The 21,055-nt window shown below is 39.7% G+C and overlaps 2 protein-coding genes across 23 annotated transcripts in view; both read left to right on the top strand.

Annotated features, from left to right (window-relative positions):
* The window catches only part of MAJIN (membrane anchored junction protein), a 57,697-nt gene extending 54,444 nt beyond the window's left edge, over nt 1-3,253 (top strand). For all 22 annotated transcript variants that reach the window (XM_081206516.1, XM_081206526.1, XM_081206515.1 and 19 more), the window contains 3 exons: nt 4-79; nt 1,587-1,719; nt 2,891-3,253. In XM_081206516.1, the coding sequence (XP_081062642.1) occupies nt 4-79; nt 1,587-1,719; nt 2,891-2,948 (267 nt within the window). In that variant the 3' untranslated portion in view covers nt 2,949-3,253. The remainder of the gene's footprint in view (nt 1-3; nt 80-1,586; nt 1,720-2,890) is intronic.
* Nucleotides 3,254-4,307: 1,054 nt separating this feature from the next.
* Nucleotides 4,308-20,208, top strand: SLC6A19 (solute carrier family 6 member 19). The gene is made up of 12 exons (XM_081206386.1): nt 4,308-4,982; nt 7,955-8,095; nt 9,108-9,248; nt 11,535-11,716; nt 12,908-13,018; nt 14,379-14,491; nt 14,933-15,061; nt 15,734-15,890; nt 16,346-16,550; nt 17,824-17,983; nt 18,922-19,084; nt 19,697-20,208. Exons 1-12 carry the CDS (start codon nt 4,781-4,783, stop codon nt 19,907-19,909), a joined length of 1,917 nt encoding a protein of 638 aa, XP_081062512.1. The 5' UTR covers nt 4,308-4,780; the 3' UTR covers nt 19,910-20,208.
* Nucleotides 20,209-21,055: the final 847 nt, after the last annotated feature.

Genomic DNA, 21,055 nt, shown 5'->3' with positions numbered 1-21,055 from the left:
CAGGATCAGCCAGAAGAAATTGAGTGTCAATATTGTGGCTCTGCCACTGTTAACAATGATTATGAAAATAAGAGGTTGTGTAAGTATGAAATTATTACTGTAAAGGTGTGAGCCTATGAAGAGGAATTCACCTGGAAGCTTGGGTTCAAATCATGATGTGAAGGAATTGGGCCTTAGACAAAGGCATCTAGCTTGGAGGTGGGCAGATAAATGTAGATATCAGCATAATAAGAAAAGGATTTGAATGCCAGAGAGAAAGGCAAGAAGGAAGGACTGTATGAGGAGTGTATGAGAGAAAGTGAGATTCAGTTCTAGGGAAAGAGGATCATGTTTTAATCTACTTCATTTTATTATTTTGCTCTATTGGAAAATATACTGGTTTTCTGTAACTTTCCCCTGTAATATCTTTTCCTTAAAACTTTAATATTTTTTTCTGTTCCACTAATTTAGTTATCTTTTTCGTAAGCCCATGTAGTCTCAATTTATTGTAAAGACACTTGCACCTGGAAGCCATAGGTTGCTGTACCTTGAGAAGCTTCAGAGAAACCCCAGAAAAGTGTTTAAGATGACTGAAAAAGGGAAGTAGTAAGCTCAGATGCAAGGGGACTTAGTGGTGTGGCAAGTAGCCATTACATGTGACAGTCATTGAGTTGGTCCCCATTGGTTGTCCTTGGTTGCGTAGGAATCACATCAAGACTTACAGAACAAGATATAGTATAAAAGGGGGGGTATGACAGCTGGTGTAGTGTAGCAGTTATAGTACTGGGCTTGGACTGGGAACACCAAGATTAAAAATCTCAGCTCACTGGGTAGCCTTGGCCTTGGGCAACTCACCTTAAAATTGTGTGATGAAGACCATATCTTGACCTTCCTTGAGTTAAGACAGCAAACAACTGTGACAACTATAAACTGCCTCAGGTTTTCACCAAACTGGTGAAGATTTTTCATGTTATTTATCTCTTGAAATTATTTATGCTCCACTCTTTAGTGTTTCATATATATATCCTCTTTTTGGACTTCCATCAGCATGTCTGATAATTCTCCGTTTTTCTCACTTCTTCCACATTTCTTAATTTAATATTGCACTACCTTATTATTTTATTTTATCTTATTTTTTAAACAATATTTCTACTGTACATTTTCACAGAACTTCCTGAAAGCCACTCTTTAGTGTTTCTATTTTCAGAACAGTTTACAACAAATGACAATACATAATTAAAAGGAAACCACATCCCAATTCACCTAATAAAAAGATTGGAAGGATTAAAAATAGCAGAACAATAAAACAAGTTTTAGAAGAGATTAAAACCCAATTCAAATGATGAGAAGGCGAGAGTAAAAAAAAATTTTTTTTGCCTGGCACTGGAAAGATTGGAAAGTGTTGCAAAGATGTGGTATTGCACCAAAAAAGCCTTATTTCCTATTACCAACTCCACAAATATTCTTTCATGTAGAAAAACACGAGAGATTCAAACTACAAGGTGGTGCACATTAGCGTTGCCACTGTTGATTTTATACTTTCTGAATTGAATTCAGAGTAATTGTTCTCTTTCCCCATATAATTTGTATTTTTTCTTTGCACATAGGGGAATCTGCAGCATATGTCAGGACAAAAAATACAGAGAACACCCCGCAGAAAGGACAAGTTGCAAGTGTACAAAAGAGAGCAGAGGAAAATGTGGAGTTAAAAGCTAAAGGCTTTTTAGAGTTATTGAAAAGGTAATGTAATAACATTAAAGCATCTAGACTTCCTAGCAGGAGCCAGTATAGTATTCACATTGGCTCCAGTAAGGGATTTATGTTAGAGATTAATTTGATCCCTAAAACCTACTGAGGCTATTAATGTAATGACATGTGTTTTGCATGTGTATGATGATGTCTGAAGTTTTGTATTCAGGAGCACAGGAAGCAAATAATCTTTTTGTGTATTGTTTTTTCAAAAGCCTTTCCTCATGTAATTCTAATAAATCGGTAACAAGAATACATTGGGAGGGCAGAACTGTGGGTGAAGAGACCCACAAACACTCTCAATTTTGACAGGATAATAACCATATATACATTCATTGAAAAAAGGGGGTCATTGAGCTGAAACGTTTTGGGACAATTTAAAAAAATGAATACCTGGAACAATTCTTCCTGGAGGCAACTTACTTCCTCCCTTACCTTAGTTGGTTTTCCATGTCATATTCTTAGACAGTGTACCTTGTTATTTGCTTTGTTATTTTTATTGTAAAAGTGAGCTTAAAAATGATTATTTTCTGATGCTAATTCCTCAAAAATTATGTTTTAAAAACCCCTAAAATGTATTGTTGAGGGTTTCAAAAGATATATATATACCAGTAAGACTTCATGCTCCCCAAACGACGTAGCATGGCGGTTAATTTAATTCCTGTATATTAGGGATAAGCGATTGTGTGCTGTTAGCATTGTGTGTGTGTGTGTGTGTATCTCCCATGTTTCTAGAGTGGTGCAATATTGTCTGTCTGCGTGCATGTTGTGAAGAGATGAGGGTGGGGACAGTGATGTGACTTGATAAGCACAGCTTTGAAAGGAATGCAGCACAAATGTTCTAGTGTGTAGGAAGGACTCATCCAGACTTCCTCTTCTCTCACTGGTTTTCCCAGGAAAACCCGATCTTTTCCGCTGAATTGGTGCAAACGTCAATCAGGTTTCCCATGGATTCGCCGTTTGCTCCAGTTCAGCACTAAATAGCATGTTTTCCTTGGGAAAGCAGCAGGGCAACAGGAAAACCACTCGGACCCATACTTTCTAGGTAGTGTGGATGAGCCTTATCACAGGTTTCCTTTCCCCTGGAAAACCCAAGTTGCTGATATTCCACATTGTCAAGCAGTGTTCTCAGTGTGATATCCCTTTCTCCTTCTCCCACCAGCTTTCTGTTCCCACCGATACTACAGCAAATTTTTACTGGAAGCAGTCAGCCCTCCTAAAGCATTATCACCACCAGAAAATTGTTGCTGCCTGTATCTTTTGAATGACATGAATGATTTCTAAAGAACTCAGCTTTCTAACTTAGTGCAATTGTTTTAGAAGTTGAGGGTGTTTAAACCTCTCCTGTATACTTAGTGTCTGAACCCTCATTTCAGCTTTGAGTGCTTATGTTGGTTTTGAAACTTACTCATACATGTATTGCCAGAATTTAAATGGTTAAAGTGAGTATTTGAATTCATAGTTCTTTCTTTTCAAGACACTGTATTTGTGTTTTATTGGAATAAACTATCATAATTTGCAGTTACTAAGACACAGCTCTTCAATATCTTTCAATATTTAAAGTTAAAATGGGTTGCTAAAAATAGAGATAGTGTGTTTTAATTCCCTCAAGTTATACAGAGATCAAGTGTTTTACAAAATTATCTGGTCCTGGTTTAAAGATTGCCAACTGTGGATACTTTAAATGTGTCACCTTCAGCTAATAACAGGATTAATTTCTGATTCTGGCAATCTTTAACTTCTGCACAATGAATACCCTGAGGGTATACTCATATCCACTTCTTTCTCCAAGGTATATGTCATAGGAAAGTAGGATACTGTTTGCACCAAATCCTAGGTGGAATTTCAGATAATTTCCAGACTGGTTGTGGGGAAAGTAATGTTCTGTTTAAATATGGGAACATCAGAAATGTGAGCTGGGCCAGCACTTTTCTACTACAGTACTGTACTTAAATTGGATCTTGTTCAGCTTCTGACTGAGGAGGGATAGGGGGGAAAACATAGTTCAGTTCACAATTTAATGGGAACCTATCTAATTTGCACTTTCTGAAACAATAAATGAACCAACAGTTATCCTTTGAAATTCACACTACTTTGGATTTTGCATTGCAGTTGTCCAAACAATGTGTACATTAGGGGAAATGCATGTCTATGAATACAAAAACTGATTTTTGTGATTACCTTTTTAAAGAAGCAAATTGATTCAGGAATGTGTTGAACCGAACTTAAGATTAGAAAAAAGAGAAACGAAAGAAAAACAAAAATTTACAGATTCATTCATCTCTATGGCTGAGAGCGGCTGTTAGAACCCTTCAGATAGGCCAGAACCCTCATTGCCAGCAGAGCAGTTCCCCCTGCTACTTCTAATGAAATTCAGAGTTCCGTAACGTCTAAATCAAATTGAAGAATCTACCCTTTGGTTTAATTTTTTGGTACCATTTCTTAAACATGTTAAGTATCTCACAAAACTTCATTTCTAATCACCTGTAACACTTTTACCCAAATTGATCTATAGCCCAATATTTTGCTTACTAAGAATAATGAAATATAAGCCTTGTAAAGGCGTCGATGCAGGATGTACAGATACTGGAAGGGGCGGGAGGTCTCAGCAAGCATGATTACTAACAGAGATTGTAGGGAGTTACAGGAACTTGGTTATGGGCTTTGATTTTGCTGGGATAATGTCCTTCACTTTATTGCAAATGATGGTTAGCAGAGGGGTGTGGCAAGGTCTATTTAAACATACTGCTTTATGTACCTTGGAGCAAATTGCCCTGTGAATTGCCATTACTTGTCTTGATCACTTTGATACCACGCAATCACTGCGCTCAGTTGGAGCTTTGGCAGATAAGGCATTAATAAGTCTCTGAGTAACCTTGGTTAATCAAATGACTTGCTGACGCTTCCTTTCTACCCCAAGTCAGCACCATCAAGTTTAGTGTCAAAGGTTCACTATAAAGAGCTGAAGCCAGCAGCCAAGGCTCCCTTTCTTTGGCCGGCCCCAGAACCAGCTACGGATTCTTGAGCAAGGACATCCAAGCACAGAGACATCATGGTAAAACTGCAGCTGCCAAACCCCAACTTGGAACTGAGAATACCTTCCCATGAGGACCTTGAAAACCTTGAGGCTACAGAGGCGGATTCAAGACCCAAATGGGATAATAAGGCACAATACATGCTCACCTGCATAGGGTTTTGTGTAGGCCTGGGCAATGTATGGCGATTCCCCTATCTCTGCCAGAGCCACGGAGGAGGTATGTCTCAGATCACGCAGATGGTGGAGGCAGACATTTATTGAGTGAAAATGCTTGAATGGAGCGGAAAATTGTAATGTTTTTCTCAATCACTATGATTTTCAATGACCAAAAAACCACGCCTAGTTTAGAGAGAACGTGCAAAGCAATCATGTACCCTATCATTTGAGGAAATTGAGAGATTTGCATATGATTGTGCTATATGGTTGCATTTATTTAGAATGAAGTTCTGTTGAGTTCAGTCAGCCAAATGCCTGACTATAACATGCATGGAATTGCAGCAATAATGACAGAGGTACAAATTTCTAAACAAATGGGCATTCTCAGAAAGTTAAGAAAGGCTGACCCAAATTTCTTGTGGTTTCTCATTTGTGTCTGACTGTAAAAGGGAAACAGTCATTAACATTTTAAATACAAACATGAGCTAATTTAAAATTAGGATTAGTCAAGAAATGCTGTGCTTTGTACAAATGATTACTATTGTGAACAACCCAGTTCCCACGGGTGGTGGTGGTTTTATCATTATTATCATTATTAAATTAAGCAGCTTTTTTCACAATTCAGAGGTTTTCCTAACTTTCATGCAATTAAAATAGGTCTAAAATAGTTACCATTGCACCTACCTTGTGTTGTAGTATATTTGGGGGCAATGCTCTGAAATATAAGACTACTTGATGCAGCTAATCACTTTGTAATATTTTAGGACCTGTGCCTTTTCATGCAAGTTTGCTTTTACTGCAGAAGAAAAATTCAGAAAAATAAGATCTACCAATCCACTCACACCCCTCTAAAATTACCTGTCCCTTACCCTGAGCAAAATAACCCTAACCATGTATCAGCAACCATTGCCTACAAAATATTATTCCAGCTACACATACAGACTTGCTCACACTGCAAAAACAAACACAATAGACAAATGACAACAGGGAAAGGGGAGATTTGTATTGTTTATTTCTTTATTATCCTGGCTTTAGCACATTCTAAAAGAGGGAGACACAGTGCCATCTGGGTAAGTCCGAGGCTTCTTGAAAACATATGTCACTGCATTCACTTGGTTAAAGTCCATATCCCACTAAATCTCTTTGTTAATATACTTACTGAATCTCCACCTTGCCAAAGTGCTGATCCACTGTGTATAATGATCTGCTTGACGTCATACAGGCAGGCCAACAATCTGAGAGAGATTCAAACCGCTTCTGACAATTTTCTTTTTTAATTTTAAAAAACAAATTCAGGGATTTCTTTTCACTCCCTCCTTTCACTGCATTTCGGGTGTGTTAATCTTTATCTCAGGAAAGTGTTTATTTAAAAGCCAGTCACACATTCTCACTCACTGAAGGAGGACATGCCAATTTCTAAACTTTCAATACTGTACTCAATGTGTTACATATTTGGCGTACTGATTAACATGGCAATTAAATATTAGTAAGAGAAGCTTGCATTTTGCTCAGACACACATTCCTCATTGTTATAGGAAATCCCCACCCTGCATGCTAGTTCTAGCAGGTAAACATCAGCCTAAGATTGTTTTCAATGTGTGGCTGGAGTGCAGGCCTACATTATGAGATAAACTTTGCCTCATGAACTTCAGCTGTTCAATGTAAAAAAAGTGCCACTTTCAGATTTTTCAGGTAACCACAATGTGCAGTGGCGTAGCGTGGGTTGTCAGCACCCGGGGCAAGGCAAGTAATTTGCGCCCCCTAACCCGTGGATTTGTGCCCCCTAACCCTAGCCCCCAGATGTTGCACCCGGTGCGGCCGGCCCCCTCTGCACCCCCACGCTATGCCACTGACAATGTGTGCTCCAAATTTCAACATAGAGAGTAATGTGAGAGCATCTTAACCATTTGAGAGAATTTACTTCATGTTCCGCTTTCTAAGGTAGAGCTGTACAAATGTTTCAGCATTGGATTAAAACAGTTTAAAAAGCATCACTTTTCTGCACAGGGCTATTAAATGATTTATGGATTCTGTAAGAGAATTCCCCTCTGGAGGGAAATATTCCAGTATATTCAGTTGGTGACTGAACAGAAATGCCGTATGAGATAAATGATTTTGTCAGTGCTATTCTGGATCATTTCTCTCTCTCTTTTGCTCGCTCTTTTGACATGCTGTTTTGCTTAAGAAACAGACAACACACCCAGTGAGTGGGCTATGGGAAAATTTGTGAATCTACTATGCATTTTGGAAAGCTGTTTGCTACGCATTTGGATGCTTCACAGCCAAATTTTGCATGATGGCTTCTGAGTAGGGGTTTTTTTGTGTGTGTGTCTTATGTTTGAATACAATTTGAAACAAGATGGTAGAATGAACCTTTCAAAACTGCACTGATGTTAGCCACCGATTTCAAAACCACACTGAGTTTTGGGTTTCTTGGAATTCCCAAGCAATGCTGGCTATAAAACTACTTTTTAAAGTACTTTTTAAAGAAAAGAGATAATTTTGATGCCCTTTTACTCCAGTCTGTCTGTCCCCCACCCCACAAATGGGTTTGAGTCTTATTTTGTAACTTCTCCCTCAATGTATAGAAGTAAGACTCTCCTGAGAATACCCGAGTTTCATTTTGAAAAAGTAGTCATGTTGATAGTATATTAGAGTGTGGCAACAGATGATGCCTGAAATTCTGCATTAGTGCACTGTTTTTACTTGCTTCCTTAGAAAACCATGTTAAAAAATACATTATTCACAAAAGGATATGCTACAATTGCTCTTGTATCTCATTTTCTGCATTTCTTTACCATTGCATCCTTACCACTTTATCCCAGTTGCCCTTTTGCATTTAAAGAAAAATAAAACAATCGGGAACTGCGGCTCTTTAGTTGCTGTTAGATTTCAATTCCCATCAGCCCCCATGCCCTGGCCCATACGGTCAATTGTCAGGGATGGGGGGAGTTGTTGTCCAGCTGTATCTGAAGGCCACAGGTTCTCCACCCTGGGTATAAAACATACTCATTTTGGATTTTACCCCTGCAGGAGCTTTTATGATCCCTTTCCTCATTTTGCTTGTCCTGGAAGGCATCCCATTGCTCCACCTTGAATTTGCCATTGGACAAAGACTTAGAAGAGGTAGTGTGGGTGTCTGGAGTGCTATCCATCCCGCCCTGAAGGGCGTAGGTAAGTTTTAATGTATTTTAATACTCAGCAACATTTTGGCATTATAAGCATACATATGCTTTCATGCAAAATGTTTTGGTTGGAATCACCATGCCTCAGTCACTCAGATTTTATTGGGGGGTTCCACACACCACTATAATCAATTTGCAACCCTCCAGTCATTTTTCTTGGAGCAGAAAGTCCCGGCTTCTTTTTTGAGAAAAAATGGAAGAGTAGTGCAATCTACATGGTCCTACTTTTCCATTTTCTTTAAGAAATGGACAGTGATTTTGTTGAAGGGGGAAGAGACAAGTCTTTCAATAAAATCCAACAAGCTGTCCTTTATCAGCTATGTGTGTATTATGTATTGGTGAAAAGTAATTTGGACTTTCTTTCTTGACTTGAGACTGAAACTCAGATACACACACTGATGAGGGACCAGTCTGTGGCCTCAGATTGATTTTAACAATTAACACCATACATCCAAAGCCCTCTTATACCACTCAAACAGTCATGGAGAATTCTGGGCACTATGTTTTGTTAAGGGTGTTGGGAATTGTAGCTTTGTGAGGTCAGCACCCTTAAATATATGGAGATTTCTGCTTCCTTCTGTGGATTATTCTTAGAAAACTACAGTGGTACCTCTGGTTACGTACTTAATTCGTTCCGGAGGTCCGTTCTTAACCTGAAACTGTTCTTAACCTGAAGCACCACTTTAGCTAATGGGGCCTCCTGCCGCTGCCGTGCCGCCGCCGTGCGATTTCTGTTCTCATCCTGAAGCAAAGTTCTTAACCCGAGGTACTATTTCTGGGTTAGCGGAGGGTGTAACCTGAAGCGTATGTAACCCGAGGTACCACTGTACTAGATATTTCAGTGTGGAAAGGGACAGGGATACATCTTCAAAATTTTGTTGCACCTGTTAAGGTTTGTTCTGTTGTCAGTTTCATTTCCTCATCATTGTTCCTCAAAATCATTATTATTTTTTTTAAATGCAAAAAGGATCTATCTAAATGCTTTCTCTCTATTCCTACAGGTATAGCAGCAATGATTGTCTCCTTCTTTGTGGGCTTATACTATAATACTATTATTGCTTGGGTGATGTGGTATTTCTTCAACTCATTCCAAGAGCCACTGCCTTGGAGTGAATGCCCACTTGCTGATGAAAACAGAACAGGTACAGATTATGCTTGTAATAGTTAGCAGTCTATCATAAAGAGGCTTCTCTCTGCAAACATAGTATCATAGTATTTTAATATTCTTTTGGAAGCCGCCCAGAGTGGCGGGGTATAAATAATAAAAAATAATAATATTATAATAAACAGCATAAGAAAATACAGTCTTTTACCAACGATCATTTTGAATTAGGGTAATGTTTTAATCTGCTGAGCTGGAGACAACAACAATAGGAAAGCTTCCTCAAGACCATTTTGTAGCGTAAGGCTCAGGGCAGAACGTTATTTTATTTCAGCTATTGCACATATGAAAACCTTGTGTAGGGGCCAGTAAATTAATTGCATTTCTCACTAATATTCGGCTCATTGATTTCATTGGAAAGCAAATGTGTCCTACATAGTTTGGATCTAACCAATAAATACTTTCTATCACCCCACCTCCTGCCTCGTGCTGGCCATTAGGAACAAATATAGGAACATAGGGATTTCCCCATTGGTCCATCTACCTCACCATTGTCTGCACTGACTGGCAATGACTGTCCATGGTTTTAGGTAGGAGTCTCTTCTGATCCTACCTGGAGATGTCAGGGATTGATTGTGGGATGTTCTGCATGCAAAGCAGATGCTCTAGGTCCCTTCCCAAATGGCATCTCCCCATGGTAAGAATAACACTTTAAAAAGTCTTGAACCACCGTTCAGGCAACAATTCCTGCCTTCAGACACCATTCCCTTTCATAGTGTCACCCGAAGCAGGTTATTTCACACTGCTGCATAGCAAGGCCAGCCCTGAGCACAGCTGGTGGGTGCAGAGAAATTCCAGAAGCATCACTATTGCCCAGTGGTAAGATCTAAGTGACTGTCCAAACAGAAGGGCCAAGATCCAGGAAGTTATATTAACTGAGCTATCCTGCACATTATTCTGGCATCAGAACCATTTGGAAATAAGGGTGAGTTATGGTTCCAACTGCCAATGACTTTGAGGAACAGACTTTTCTTAATAATGGGTGCCCATGATCTGAAATTCTCTTCCAAGGGAGGCTTATCGGTTCGACTCACCACTGGCTTTCCTTCGGCTGTTTTGGAAGGCCTGTTGGGTAAGCTATAGTCTTAGCAGGTTGAGCCAAGTGTTGCGTCTTGAATTCTGAAAACCACTATGAGAACGGACGTTAACATTATTTTCAGGGTGTTGTAATCTTTTAGTCTGGCTTAGAAATTGCATGGCATTTTAACTGTTTTGTGAACTGCCCTGGAAATGAATTATGTTTTGGCGACTCAGTAAAGTCTGACTGGTTTAAATAAATCCATGCCTGCTTTCTACCGGCAATCTAGGGTGGCAATGATTATTATACTCAATAAAAAAAGTGATCACCAATTTAAAGTAGCCGATTGGCTGAAACAATCAGTCAAACAAAGGGCTCACCTAGACTTTCTTTTGTGCTGAATCTCTAGGCATAGGTCTGCACTTTTTTTGTTGGGTCCTGCCACTTTCCCCAGGAAAGGGTTTTCCGATTGTTCCAATTCAGAGTTAAATGGGGGAAATGGCAGGGCAAAAGTTTAAAAAGCACTCAGACAGAAAAGCTCATTTTCTACCAGGCTGGTAGAATGGAGGGTTCCTGTGTGCTGCATTTCATGCAATGCCAATGTGTGCTTCTCTCTTTTGTTCTTGAGGGAAGAGGCGTGACCGGTCAAAGGTTGATAGGCAGAGGAGGAAGAAATAGCAACTCCACTCACCCACACCCTGTCATATTTATTTTAAATAAGTCTGCAGGTTTTACTGATTAATTGATTAGAAGAATTGACTCAAAACATCTCAATTGCATAAAGAGGCACCCCAGTTGGGTATGAATTTCACAAGCCACTCTCAGTGTCCTTGTGAAGGTCAGGTGCTTTCTTGCCGATTATAAAACAAAATAAAAAACAAACTTGTGGCATAGGCCACTGAAAGTTTGAAATCGGGCAGTCATCGTCCTTGCTAAGTGTCAGATGCTAGGTTAAGATGTTTCCCCTCCTCCGGAAACCTTTGTTTTAATGCTTCTGTTTCCAATGTTTTAAATTTTGTACATTGTATGTTTTATTTTTACTGTAAAGTGCTCTGAGACAAGCAATGGAAAGCAGGGTATAGATTCTTTAAATGAAACAAATCTGTAAAAGTTATTGTGCACGCTCTGTTGAAATTAATGGGAGATGTGCAAGAGTGCACTGTGGTTTTTCATTATAATGGAGCTTGCACAGAAAAGCTTCCCACTGGATTGTAGCATTGCTTAATAGGACTGTTTCTTTGGTTTCAGGTTACGTGTACGAATGTGCAAAGAGCTCTTCTGTTGATTATTTTTGGTACAGGAAGACATTAAATGTCTCCACCAATATTGACGAGACTGGAACTGTACAGTGGTGGCTGCTGTTATGTTTAGTATGTGCCTGGGGAGTGGTGTACGTGTGCACAATTAGAGGCATTGAAACAACAGGAAAGGTACTTTTGTCTTGTATGAACGAAATCAGAGCTACTTCTTATATTCTGTTTTCCAACCATTTTAGGGATTGCTGCAGCTGCTTTCCCCCAAACTGGGCCCACAGACCTGTCTGTGTGTGTGCTGATTTAAGTGGGGCTTGGGGTGTGTTTAATACCCTGGATGGTATATTTGGGCCAGAAGGGGGCAAAACATTCTCCTTGTTGCCGGCCACTTCTTTCCCAACAGATCCTTCTCCACCCTGTCTCAGCTTTCACTTTATTATTTATTTTATTTACTTGTTATTTTTATCAGTTGTCTCACGCAATGTGCCGCTCGGCTATACAGAGCCCTAATATAAAACAAAGGTTTAAAAACATGCTAAAATATGAGCAGTTCATAATAATGATCAAGCCTAGCAACAACAACATGTATCGGCACCAGTGTACACACAAGCCCCAGAACGACCAAACACAGCACAAGGGGACAAACAGAGGGATGGAAATTCCATGTTTGCCGCAACGTCTATTTTGTGGCATTGTAGGTAAGAGCAGGCCCTTGTCTCAATGTGTGACCTGTAAACTCTAGAGAAATTGAAGCACATAGTGTCATCAGAGGCCGGGTTCAGATGTATTTCTGAATCAGAAAAGTCATTTGTAAATATATGCAGATACAAACCAGATTATTGTAGTGCTTATGCAGTGTGGGTTTCATGTGGTACAGCCTCAATCTGATCTGCTACCATCTAGACAGACTGAGTGATGTGGTTCCTTCCTGAGCTACATAATTCATCTGATCTTCTTGGTTCTTGTTTTAGATGACACCCACATAATGTGGGGTCAGACCCTGCAGAAGTAGCTCCCATAGAACAATTACAGTTTGTACACCTGCAATATTGGCAACAGATAATACATGCAAATATTTATGGTTTTTCTCCCAGTTTCATCCTTTCCATGCCATTTTTCATTGAAACAAATTTACCCCATGCTTTAAATTTTCCTTGGGGGTTTATGTTGTGCCATCAATGCACATGGCGATTTACAGAGTAATGTTAAGTAGTGGGGAAGGCAATTCTCTGCTCTGAAAGTGACAAATAAAAATTTCAACAGTGTGGGAGACAATAGAGCTGTGGATGGGAAGGAATGAAAGAAGTTAGAGTAACAAAAGAGGCGTATTTATGTTGTGTGTATTCAATTGACATATTCCTTCTCCAGGCCGTGTATGTAACATCAACACTTCCTTATGTTGTGCTTACAATTTTCCTGATCCGTGGCTTAACACTGAAAGGATCAACCAGTGGAATTGTATATCTCTTCACGCCTGATGTAAGTATTGATTAGATCCCCACCCACCACCCCAAGTAAACAGAATAACTGAAAGTTTGAAGAGAAATGAGCCATTTGCAGCATCATTTACACTGATTATTTTCTGGACATCATTAAGCCCTCCATGATCAAAGTCATATAGACAGACAGACATGCCACTTTGCTGAGGGAGAGGGGTTGCATAGTAAATGGTAATGCCCTGCCCTCTTCTACCTGTGCAGATGTGTTTAACGTGTTAGCTGAGGCTCCTGCAAATATCACCTGCTGATTCAGCAGTTTCCCAGATGACGCGGGGAGTGGGGGGAATTGTGTTCCACCTTGACACATAAACCCTCAATCTTCCTGGCTCTTCAGTCCGAGCAATGCATCTCTCCAGTTAGGAGCGTGGGAGGTGCCCTATTTCAATGGAAGCATATATCATTTGCACACAGGTAGCAAATGAGGTCCAAGAATGGTTCATAGCCAGTAAGAAGATCGCAAGTAAAAGACGTGGGAAAAGCCTCTTCATCAGACCCTGGAGGACTGCTGGCAGTCAGTGTTGACAGGAAGGATCTAGATAGACAGGGCTAAGGCAGCTTTCTGTTGGAAATCTTTTGCCTGGCTGTCCACACGCATAGCCTTCCTTGCCTTGCCTGTCCATTCTGCACCCTTCCTCCTCCTATGGACAGTTCCTTCAACCTGCCTGCTGGATTATGCACTGAATGCAGGAGTAGGATGGTCCAAGCGGTGGAATTCTCCCATACCACACTTTATATTAAATAAAAAAAATCCTTCCAGTAGCACCTTAAAGACCAACTAAGTTAGTTCTTGGTATGAGCTTTCGTGTGCATGCACACTTCTTCAGATACACTGAAACAGAAGTTGCCAGATCCTTCTATATAGTGAGAAGGTGGGGAGGGGTATTACTCAGAAGGGTGGTGGGAATGAGAGATTGGCAGATAGCTGAGATGAGCCTGTTGACGACTCTTAACGACTGCAATAGGTCTTACAGGAAAAGGCAAGGGGTGAGAAGGTGAAAAATGGCTTAGTCATGTATAATGAGATAAGAATCCAATGTCTTTGTTCAGACCAGGTCTCTCCATGGTTTTAAGTTTGGTAATGAGTTGCAATTCAGCAGCTTCTCTTTCCAGTCTATTTCTGAAATTCCTTTGTAGTAAAACAGCTACTTTGAGATCTTGTATAGAATGTCCTGGGAGATTGAAGTGTTCTCCTACTGGTTTCTCTGTTTTGTGATTCTTGATGTCAGATTTATGTCCGTTTATATTAAATGAACTAGCTCAGAGTCAGCTAGGACATGCCTTTGTTCCATTTTAGCTGTAAAGTTATCCAATTTTTGAAGCTCTTTTGTTCTGTTCCTCAGGTTGCAGAATTGGCTAGCCCAACCACTTGGCTTGATGCTGGAGCTCAAGTATTCTTTTCATTTTCCCTTGCCTTTGGAGGCCTCATCTCATTCTCTAGTTACAATTCAATTCAGTAAGTTGCCAAACCAAATAGAAAAAGTCAATTCAATTTTAGAACACAATTTCACAATTGGTAGTAGTTCATTTCTTGACAGTGACACCCTCCAATCCTATCTCATAAGTATCTTGGAAGGCATATGTTCCTCCTGAGCAAAACAAAAACAAAACAAAAAACAAATGGGAAGAAGAAAACAAGGTAGCTCAAGATCAAGGTCTAGAAAAGTCCTTCCTTCTCCTTTCTTTCATATTGAAGACTGTGTATTACTATTTGTAGCACAATTCTTATCATGCAAGATGTAGGAAACTGAGCAACCAGGGCTCACACACACGTTTCTCTACCTCCCCACCCCTGCACATTTCTACCTCACAACAAATCCCAGAGGTACATAAGCCTGAGAGACAGTGACTGGCCCAAGATCACCCGGTGAGCTTGTTTCTGTGTTTTGGTTTCCAGTAACAACTGTGAAAAGGACGCTCTGACTATCTCTGTGATTAATGGCCTCACATCCATTTATGCAGCTACTGTCATATACTCAATCATTGGATTCAGAGCAACAGAGAGATATGACAATTGCTTTAGCCAGTAAGTTTTTTTTTCTGTTTTCCAATTAAAGCATCCCAGCTCATTGTTCTCTTCCCCCTCCCCAATATGAGTGCCAATTGCACAGACAATTATAGTTCCTGGGGTTTGTGGGATCACTTGTCTTCTCTAATAAGCAAGCAAAACGGGCAGAACTGTCAATGATGTGGGAAAACAGTGGGCATGTGGTTGCCAGAACATTTTCTATGTACAAATAACCCTTGTTGTATCTGGGCAAACAGCTATTTACAAATAGGAGAGAACATGTAAGTTAATTTATTTTAATGTTCTGCCCTCAGCTCTCTTAACTTAGCTAACAACTTTGTCCTTGTGGCACAGGAAATATAGGATTTGGGAGGCATACCCTTCCATATTATTAAGAACTCTGCCTCTAAGGATCTGATATCTTTTTATTTAACTGATGCCTCTATTTTTATTACTGCCTGATAAAGTAGCAAAATACTTTCTATTTTCAATAGAAATTAGGAAGCAGATGGTAAAGTCAGAACTTACTTTTGACCCCACTGTAATGTATCTGCATTCTTTTAAATGTGTTGTTCTGTGAGCATAAAAAAATTATTTACTAATTCATTGTCATAATGATAAAACTTAAGAAATCTGTGTGAAGAGGCATTGACTGAAGAGGCATTGACTGCTTTCCTTTTGCATTTGCAGAAATATCCTCACTCTGACAAATGCATTTGATTTGCCAGAAGGTAATGTAACCCAGGAAAACTTTGAACAAATGCAAGCTTGGCTCAACACGACAGATCCAGCAACCTTTGCAACTCTTACATTTCAGACCTGTGACCTGGAATCATTCTTAAGTGATGTAAGGTGATAACATGGAAGCTAACAAGATTATAATAAAGGACTTTATATCAATAAGCATGAGTCACTTCCATATTACTGGTGAACCATTGATTATGATTTACCACATGTGTCCTGGACCATTGTAAGACCCAAATTATATAAACATAAATGAAAGAGAGAGAGAATTTATTTACCCTCTTGGAAATTATCATAACTGATTTTAGCATATGGCTGCTGTTGCTTGAACAAAAACTTTATTCATTGTAGCTTTTGTGATGATTTTATCTGGTTCTATTCTTGTACTCTTCCTTGGGTGCTTTGGTGGAAGAGCAATTAGTGATAGATTGATAAATGATACGGTCCTATTGGCTTAGGAAGTTGGCTGTAGTTGGTCTAACCTGAGCAACTTAAAGTGTGTTTTAAAATGATCAATAATTGTATGTCTTATTCCATTTCTATTGCTGTTTTCTGCAGGGTGTTGAAGGAACTGGCTTAGCATTTATTGTCTTCACTGAGGCCATCACCAAAATGCCTGCCTCGCCAATATGGTCCATCCTCTTCTTTATCATGCTGTTCTGCTTAGGTTTATCATCTATGTTTGGGAATATAGAGGGTGTTATGGTGCCACTGAACGATCTCAAAATCATACCGAAAAAATGGCCTAAGGAACTTGTTACAGGTTAGTTGGAAAAAAATGGTAGTATAACCAGGGTGTGGCAACAGAGGGATTGCAAAGTGGTCGTCAGAATTCAAGTAGTATATTGCTTCTTTCAAGTTAAATGATGTAATACTTTATTTTCATTGGGTGGAATTCAGTATTGCACTAAGACAATAGTTCAATCAGGAAAAGCATTTCTGCTTGCTAGAAAGAATGTTCTTTCCCTTTCCCCCTGTTCTGTGGGGTCCTCCTGACCCTCCTCAGGAGTTTTGGGTTGGTTGCAGCTGTCGTGGTTCAGAGGACGGCTGGGGAAAGTACCATTGCATCAACAGGCTTTGTTGTGTTGGTTTTTGCTAGCACAACAACTTAGCTGAATCTGACCCAGTATGAATGAAGCATGTTTTAAAGATGATGGTAAAAAGTCAGCAACTTGCTCATGAGTTTTGCCAGCAAGCCAGGCAGAGTGAAATCACTGCAGCTACTCACTGGACCTGTATTTGCAGCCAAACACAGTAAAGCAACCCCTGCTGCTGAATAGTGCTGATGGAGGAGAAGGGAATTGATTGTGAGCATGTAGCTTTGGATAGCAGTCAGCTTTTTTGCTTTTTTTTTTTTTTTGCACAGCAACCCTTTTGAGATGGACCAGTCTCTCTGAGGAGTTCAAACTTTGAATTTCAGAAGCAGTGTCCTTACAAATCTATAACTATTCCTAACTTCCTAAATCTATAATAATAATTGAAGGAGCCATTTCTTTTCTTTTCCCCTTGACTTTAAATCCTCCATAGAGTTCCAAAAACTGAATGGCTTTGTTCGCACATTGCAATCAACCATAAATTGCAACTTTTTTGGTCTGTTTCTGTCTTCCCAGCTACTGTTCAGAGGAAAGAACACACCATTCTTGGCTTAGTGTTATGTCTGAGCCAGGGATCTTGGTTTGTTTCACTCACAGCAAGCCACAACGTGTACTCAATGTTTCTTCTTGGCTTACTGAGCATGCTTTGTTGGAATGAAACAAATCATAGCTCCTGGCTTGGATGTAATACTATGGCAGAAATCAGCTTCTTTCCTACCAGAATGAGCAGAGGGTGGGAGAGACAGTGTGTTTGCAATAAACTGTTAACTTGTTCACCATGATGTGTGAAAACTAGATCAATACATTTTCTTCATGTCTAGCTAATTTGATCCTTGAGGTGTTGCCAATGTTTCTTGTATTATAATATTTATTTAATTTTCTTAGTTAAACTTTCTGCTTCACATTTTATTTTGTTTGATCGTGTTTGCTGTTTCTTTACAGGATTGATTTGTGTGACATCTTTCTTGCTTGCCATTATTTTTGTGCTGAGATCAGGAAACTATTGGTTGGCTCTGTTTGATAATTTTGCTGGTTCCATTCCTTTGCTGATAATTGCTTTCTTCGAGATGTTTTCCGTTGTCTACATATATGGGATAGACAGGTAAGATGTGAAACTTTCTCAAATAGAAAGTGTCTCTGGATTCCTGTCAGCCAAAAATTCTGTAGCTAGATTTGTGCAAGCCACTTATTCTCCCACCCGCCTCTCAAAAGTACAAGGAAAATAATTTTATTTGTTTAACAAAAATTATATACTACTTGATTGTCATAAAATCTCTAAGTGATTTATAAGCCCACCTTACTGGACTGTTTTAAGGATTACAAATATAATGCATACAAAATGCTTTGCATCCTGGACCCTGCCCCATGGTTCTCTTTGCCCTCCACCAAACTCCCATCAAATGTAACAAAAAATATATTTACATTTCCCTGTTTCCCAGCCAAGTTAATCACACCCTTTTGGGTTTGTTATTTCTGGAATGGCTACCTGTCTGGCATTCAGGTATCAGGATGCCAGGAATTAATACTCAGGCAGAGGGGCTGCTGAGTAGCTGAGCTCACGTCTATATGAATTTCTGAAGTTTTCCCAGTGAGCCAGTACATAGATACATTTATCAGTGAATTGTTACATTTGGTATCGTGCAGCAAAGGCCCTTTGAATAGATAGGAAGAAACTGTGATGGGGTGTTTTGTGGGGACAAATCACAAAAGTCACAAAAGCAATTGTGCTGGTTTTGGTAGTGGGCTGCATGTGCATGATATCTGCTGGAGGGGCAACCCCCCCCAACCTATACATAAATTCATGCAACAGTTTGTCTACACTTGATAACCAGCTTCTGAATGTGAGAGCTGATTCCATTGCAAGATATAACTTTTTCGGCAATGCAAGCAGATATGGAAGTTCTGTCAGTTCTGACGTATCTGTAATGCCCTCTTTCCTTATGACAGTTACCAAGTAATGAATATGCATGTGTGAGTTGGCCCTTAATCTGTCCAAAGCAGCTTGGTTTCTCTAAACTTCCTTTCTCTTTATTATCTCAGATTTAATGATGATATTAAGTTCATGATTGGACACAAACCCAATATCTTCTGGCAGGCCACCTGGAGATTTATCAGTCCTCTTATCATGTTGGTTATCTTCCTTTTTTACTTTGTGGTGAAAGTGGGAGAAGAATTACGATACAATGTCTGGGATCCCGAATACGTAAGTACACATGTTCAAAGAAGCACACCCCAAGTTATTTTATGAGTTTCTCTTCACTCACGCTGTGCTCAGCATGCCTTTGATTGCCCAATCCACAGTTTGCTACCCTTCCCACATCCCCACAAGGACTATTTGCTGAATATCTTGTTGGGGCAGATGAAGAAGAACAATTTGTTTTCCCCTTAGGGAAAATAATTTACCTGCTCTAAATTGGCTACTAATTGAAATTAAATGATTGATGCCTGCATTGAATGGGACCTCAGACTGGATATAGACACATTAAAAAAAAGCTTGTAAATTTTCTTGTAAACATAATGTGAAATCACATTGGTGAAAGAACTCCACAGCGCTGTCTGGTGTCACAGTGTTTTAATACACTTTTTCTTTACTAATGTAGCTGAGTTCTCAGTTCCCTTTAGCGGTGCTGGGTATACCAATTTGGCCTTTGCAAAAGCAAAAATATAAGTTTATGGCACTGCTCTTCCTGCACTCCAAGGAGCCTAGCTTAAATGCAGTTCAGGGGGGATGGGTAGATTCATCCCTTTAGGTTTCCATCTTTTCTGCACCATCACCACCTACAACTATCTGAAAGGTGTGTCGTCTTTTCCTCAGGACCTGTTTCCCAAATCAATGTCGATAAAATATCCTGACTGGGTTTATGCTATCATCGTAGTCCTTGCAGGAATACCAAGCCTGTTTATCCCTGGGTTTGCTATCTACAAAGGCATCCAAAGTTTATGCAAGAGGAGAAATCCTGGACGGCAGGATCTTATCAGTGCCGTATCAGAAGCATCAATAAATGGAGAACTGAAGAACAAAGTGTAATTAACTCGCCTTCCTGAGGTGTTACAGGAAGACTTTTCAGTGAGAGATGGTGCAACACTGATGTCTCCCTCTCCTGAGTTCAGGATTAGAGCTGTTAAAAGGTTAGCGGGTCCCAGAGTCTAAATGAGACTAATGCACTTTGAGTGACTCTCCTTACCAGTTGTACTGGATTAGCACGTGGTTAATACAGATGTCTCTTTTATCCAAACATGCACCTGTAATGCTTTGTTTCCTATCTTATGTGTGCCACCATGTTGGACAAATAATGTATTATTAAACAAAATGCTATTCGAGTGAAATATGCATAGTTTTGATTCTTCTTTTTTACTGCTTGTTTTGATTCTGTGTTGAGCTATTTCAATTGCTTTTGTTTGATTTGCTCATTGCAAACAGCTGAAAGTCTGTAAATTTTGATAATAAATCTGATTTGCAATGGGAGTTGAATAATTTCAGTTGCAACTGTATGTTGAACTGAATGCTGAAAATGACAGACATTTGTATGAATGACTCAGCTTGTCACCTGTTCTGCTATTTTGAAGTTATAAAGGGAGGTGGCAGTGGGATGTCATAGCTCAGTAGCAGAACCCATGCTTTGCATCCCAGATTCAATCTCCAGTTTAAAAGATCAGGTGGCAGGATAATGGGAAAGACATCTAGTCACTGCTAGTCAGAGTAGACAATAATGCACTAGATGAGCCAATATTAGCAGCACACAGCAATTTCATCAGTTCTTGGCAGAGCTCTTAAAATGACAGGACTTAGATGTGCTTTCTCTAATTACACAGAAAGAAATGTTGGAGCTGGAAATGTTTGCTAGTTTTCTTTTAAGGTTCAACCTCTGTCTTCCTTAAGTCTTCTATCTTTTACTGCAAAGCCAAATGTAGAATGGGAGAGGCAAGACAAGAAAAGAGGAAGCATAAGGAAAGTAATGCACTCTCTCCAGATTAGTTTCATTCATTACAATTTGCTTAAAGGCATTTTGTCTCCTATAAGCAGATGGAGACAAAGGGTGTTAAGCAATTGTAGCTTGGGTGGGGCGGGGCTAGGGGGGCACAGTTTGCAGGATTTGGGGGAAGTCATGTGCTTTACATGTACTTAATCCAGGGGTTGGCAAGGTTTACCTCGCCTGGGCTGGTTCACTCCAGC

Source organism: Podarcis bocagei, assembly GCF_964188305.1.
Source record: "Podarcis bocagei genome assembly, chromosome: 8".
Classification (NCBI taxonomy): Eukaryota; Metazoa; Chordata; class Lepidosauria; order Squamata; family Lacertidae; genus Podarcis; species Podarcis bocagei.
Note: the sequence above shows the minus strand (reverse complement) of the source record. Positions and strands in the feature narration are given on the sequence as shown.

Excerpts from the sequence above, each read along its gene's own strand:
- SLC6A19 (XM_081206386.1), top strand. The coding sequence starts at position 4,781 with ATGGTAAAACTGCAGCTGCCAAACCCCAACTTGGAACTGAGAATACCT. Across the intron at positions 4,983-7,954 it reads CTGCCAGAGCCACGGAGGAG|GAGCTTTTATGATCCCTTTC; the intron begins GTATGTCTCAGA and ends TTACCCCTGCAG. Across the intron at positions 11,717-12,907 it reads GCATTGAAACAACAGGAAAG|GCCGTGTATGTAACATCAAC; the intron begins GTACTTTTGTCT and ends TTCCTTCTCCAG.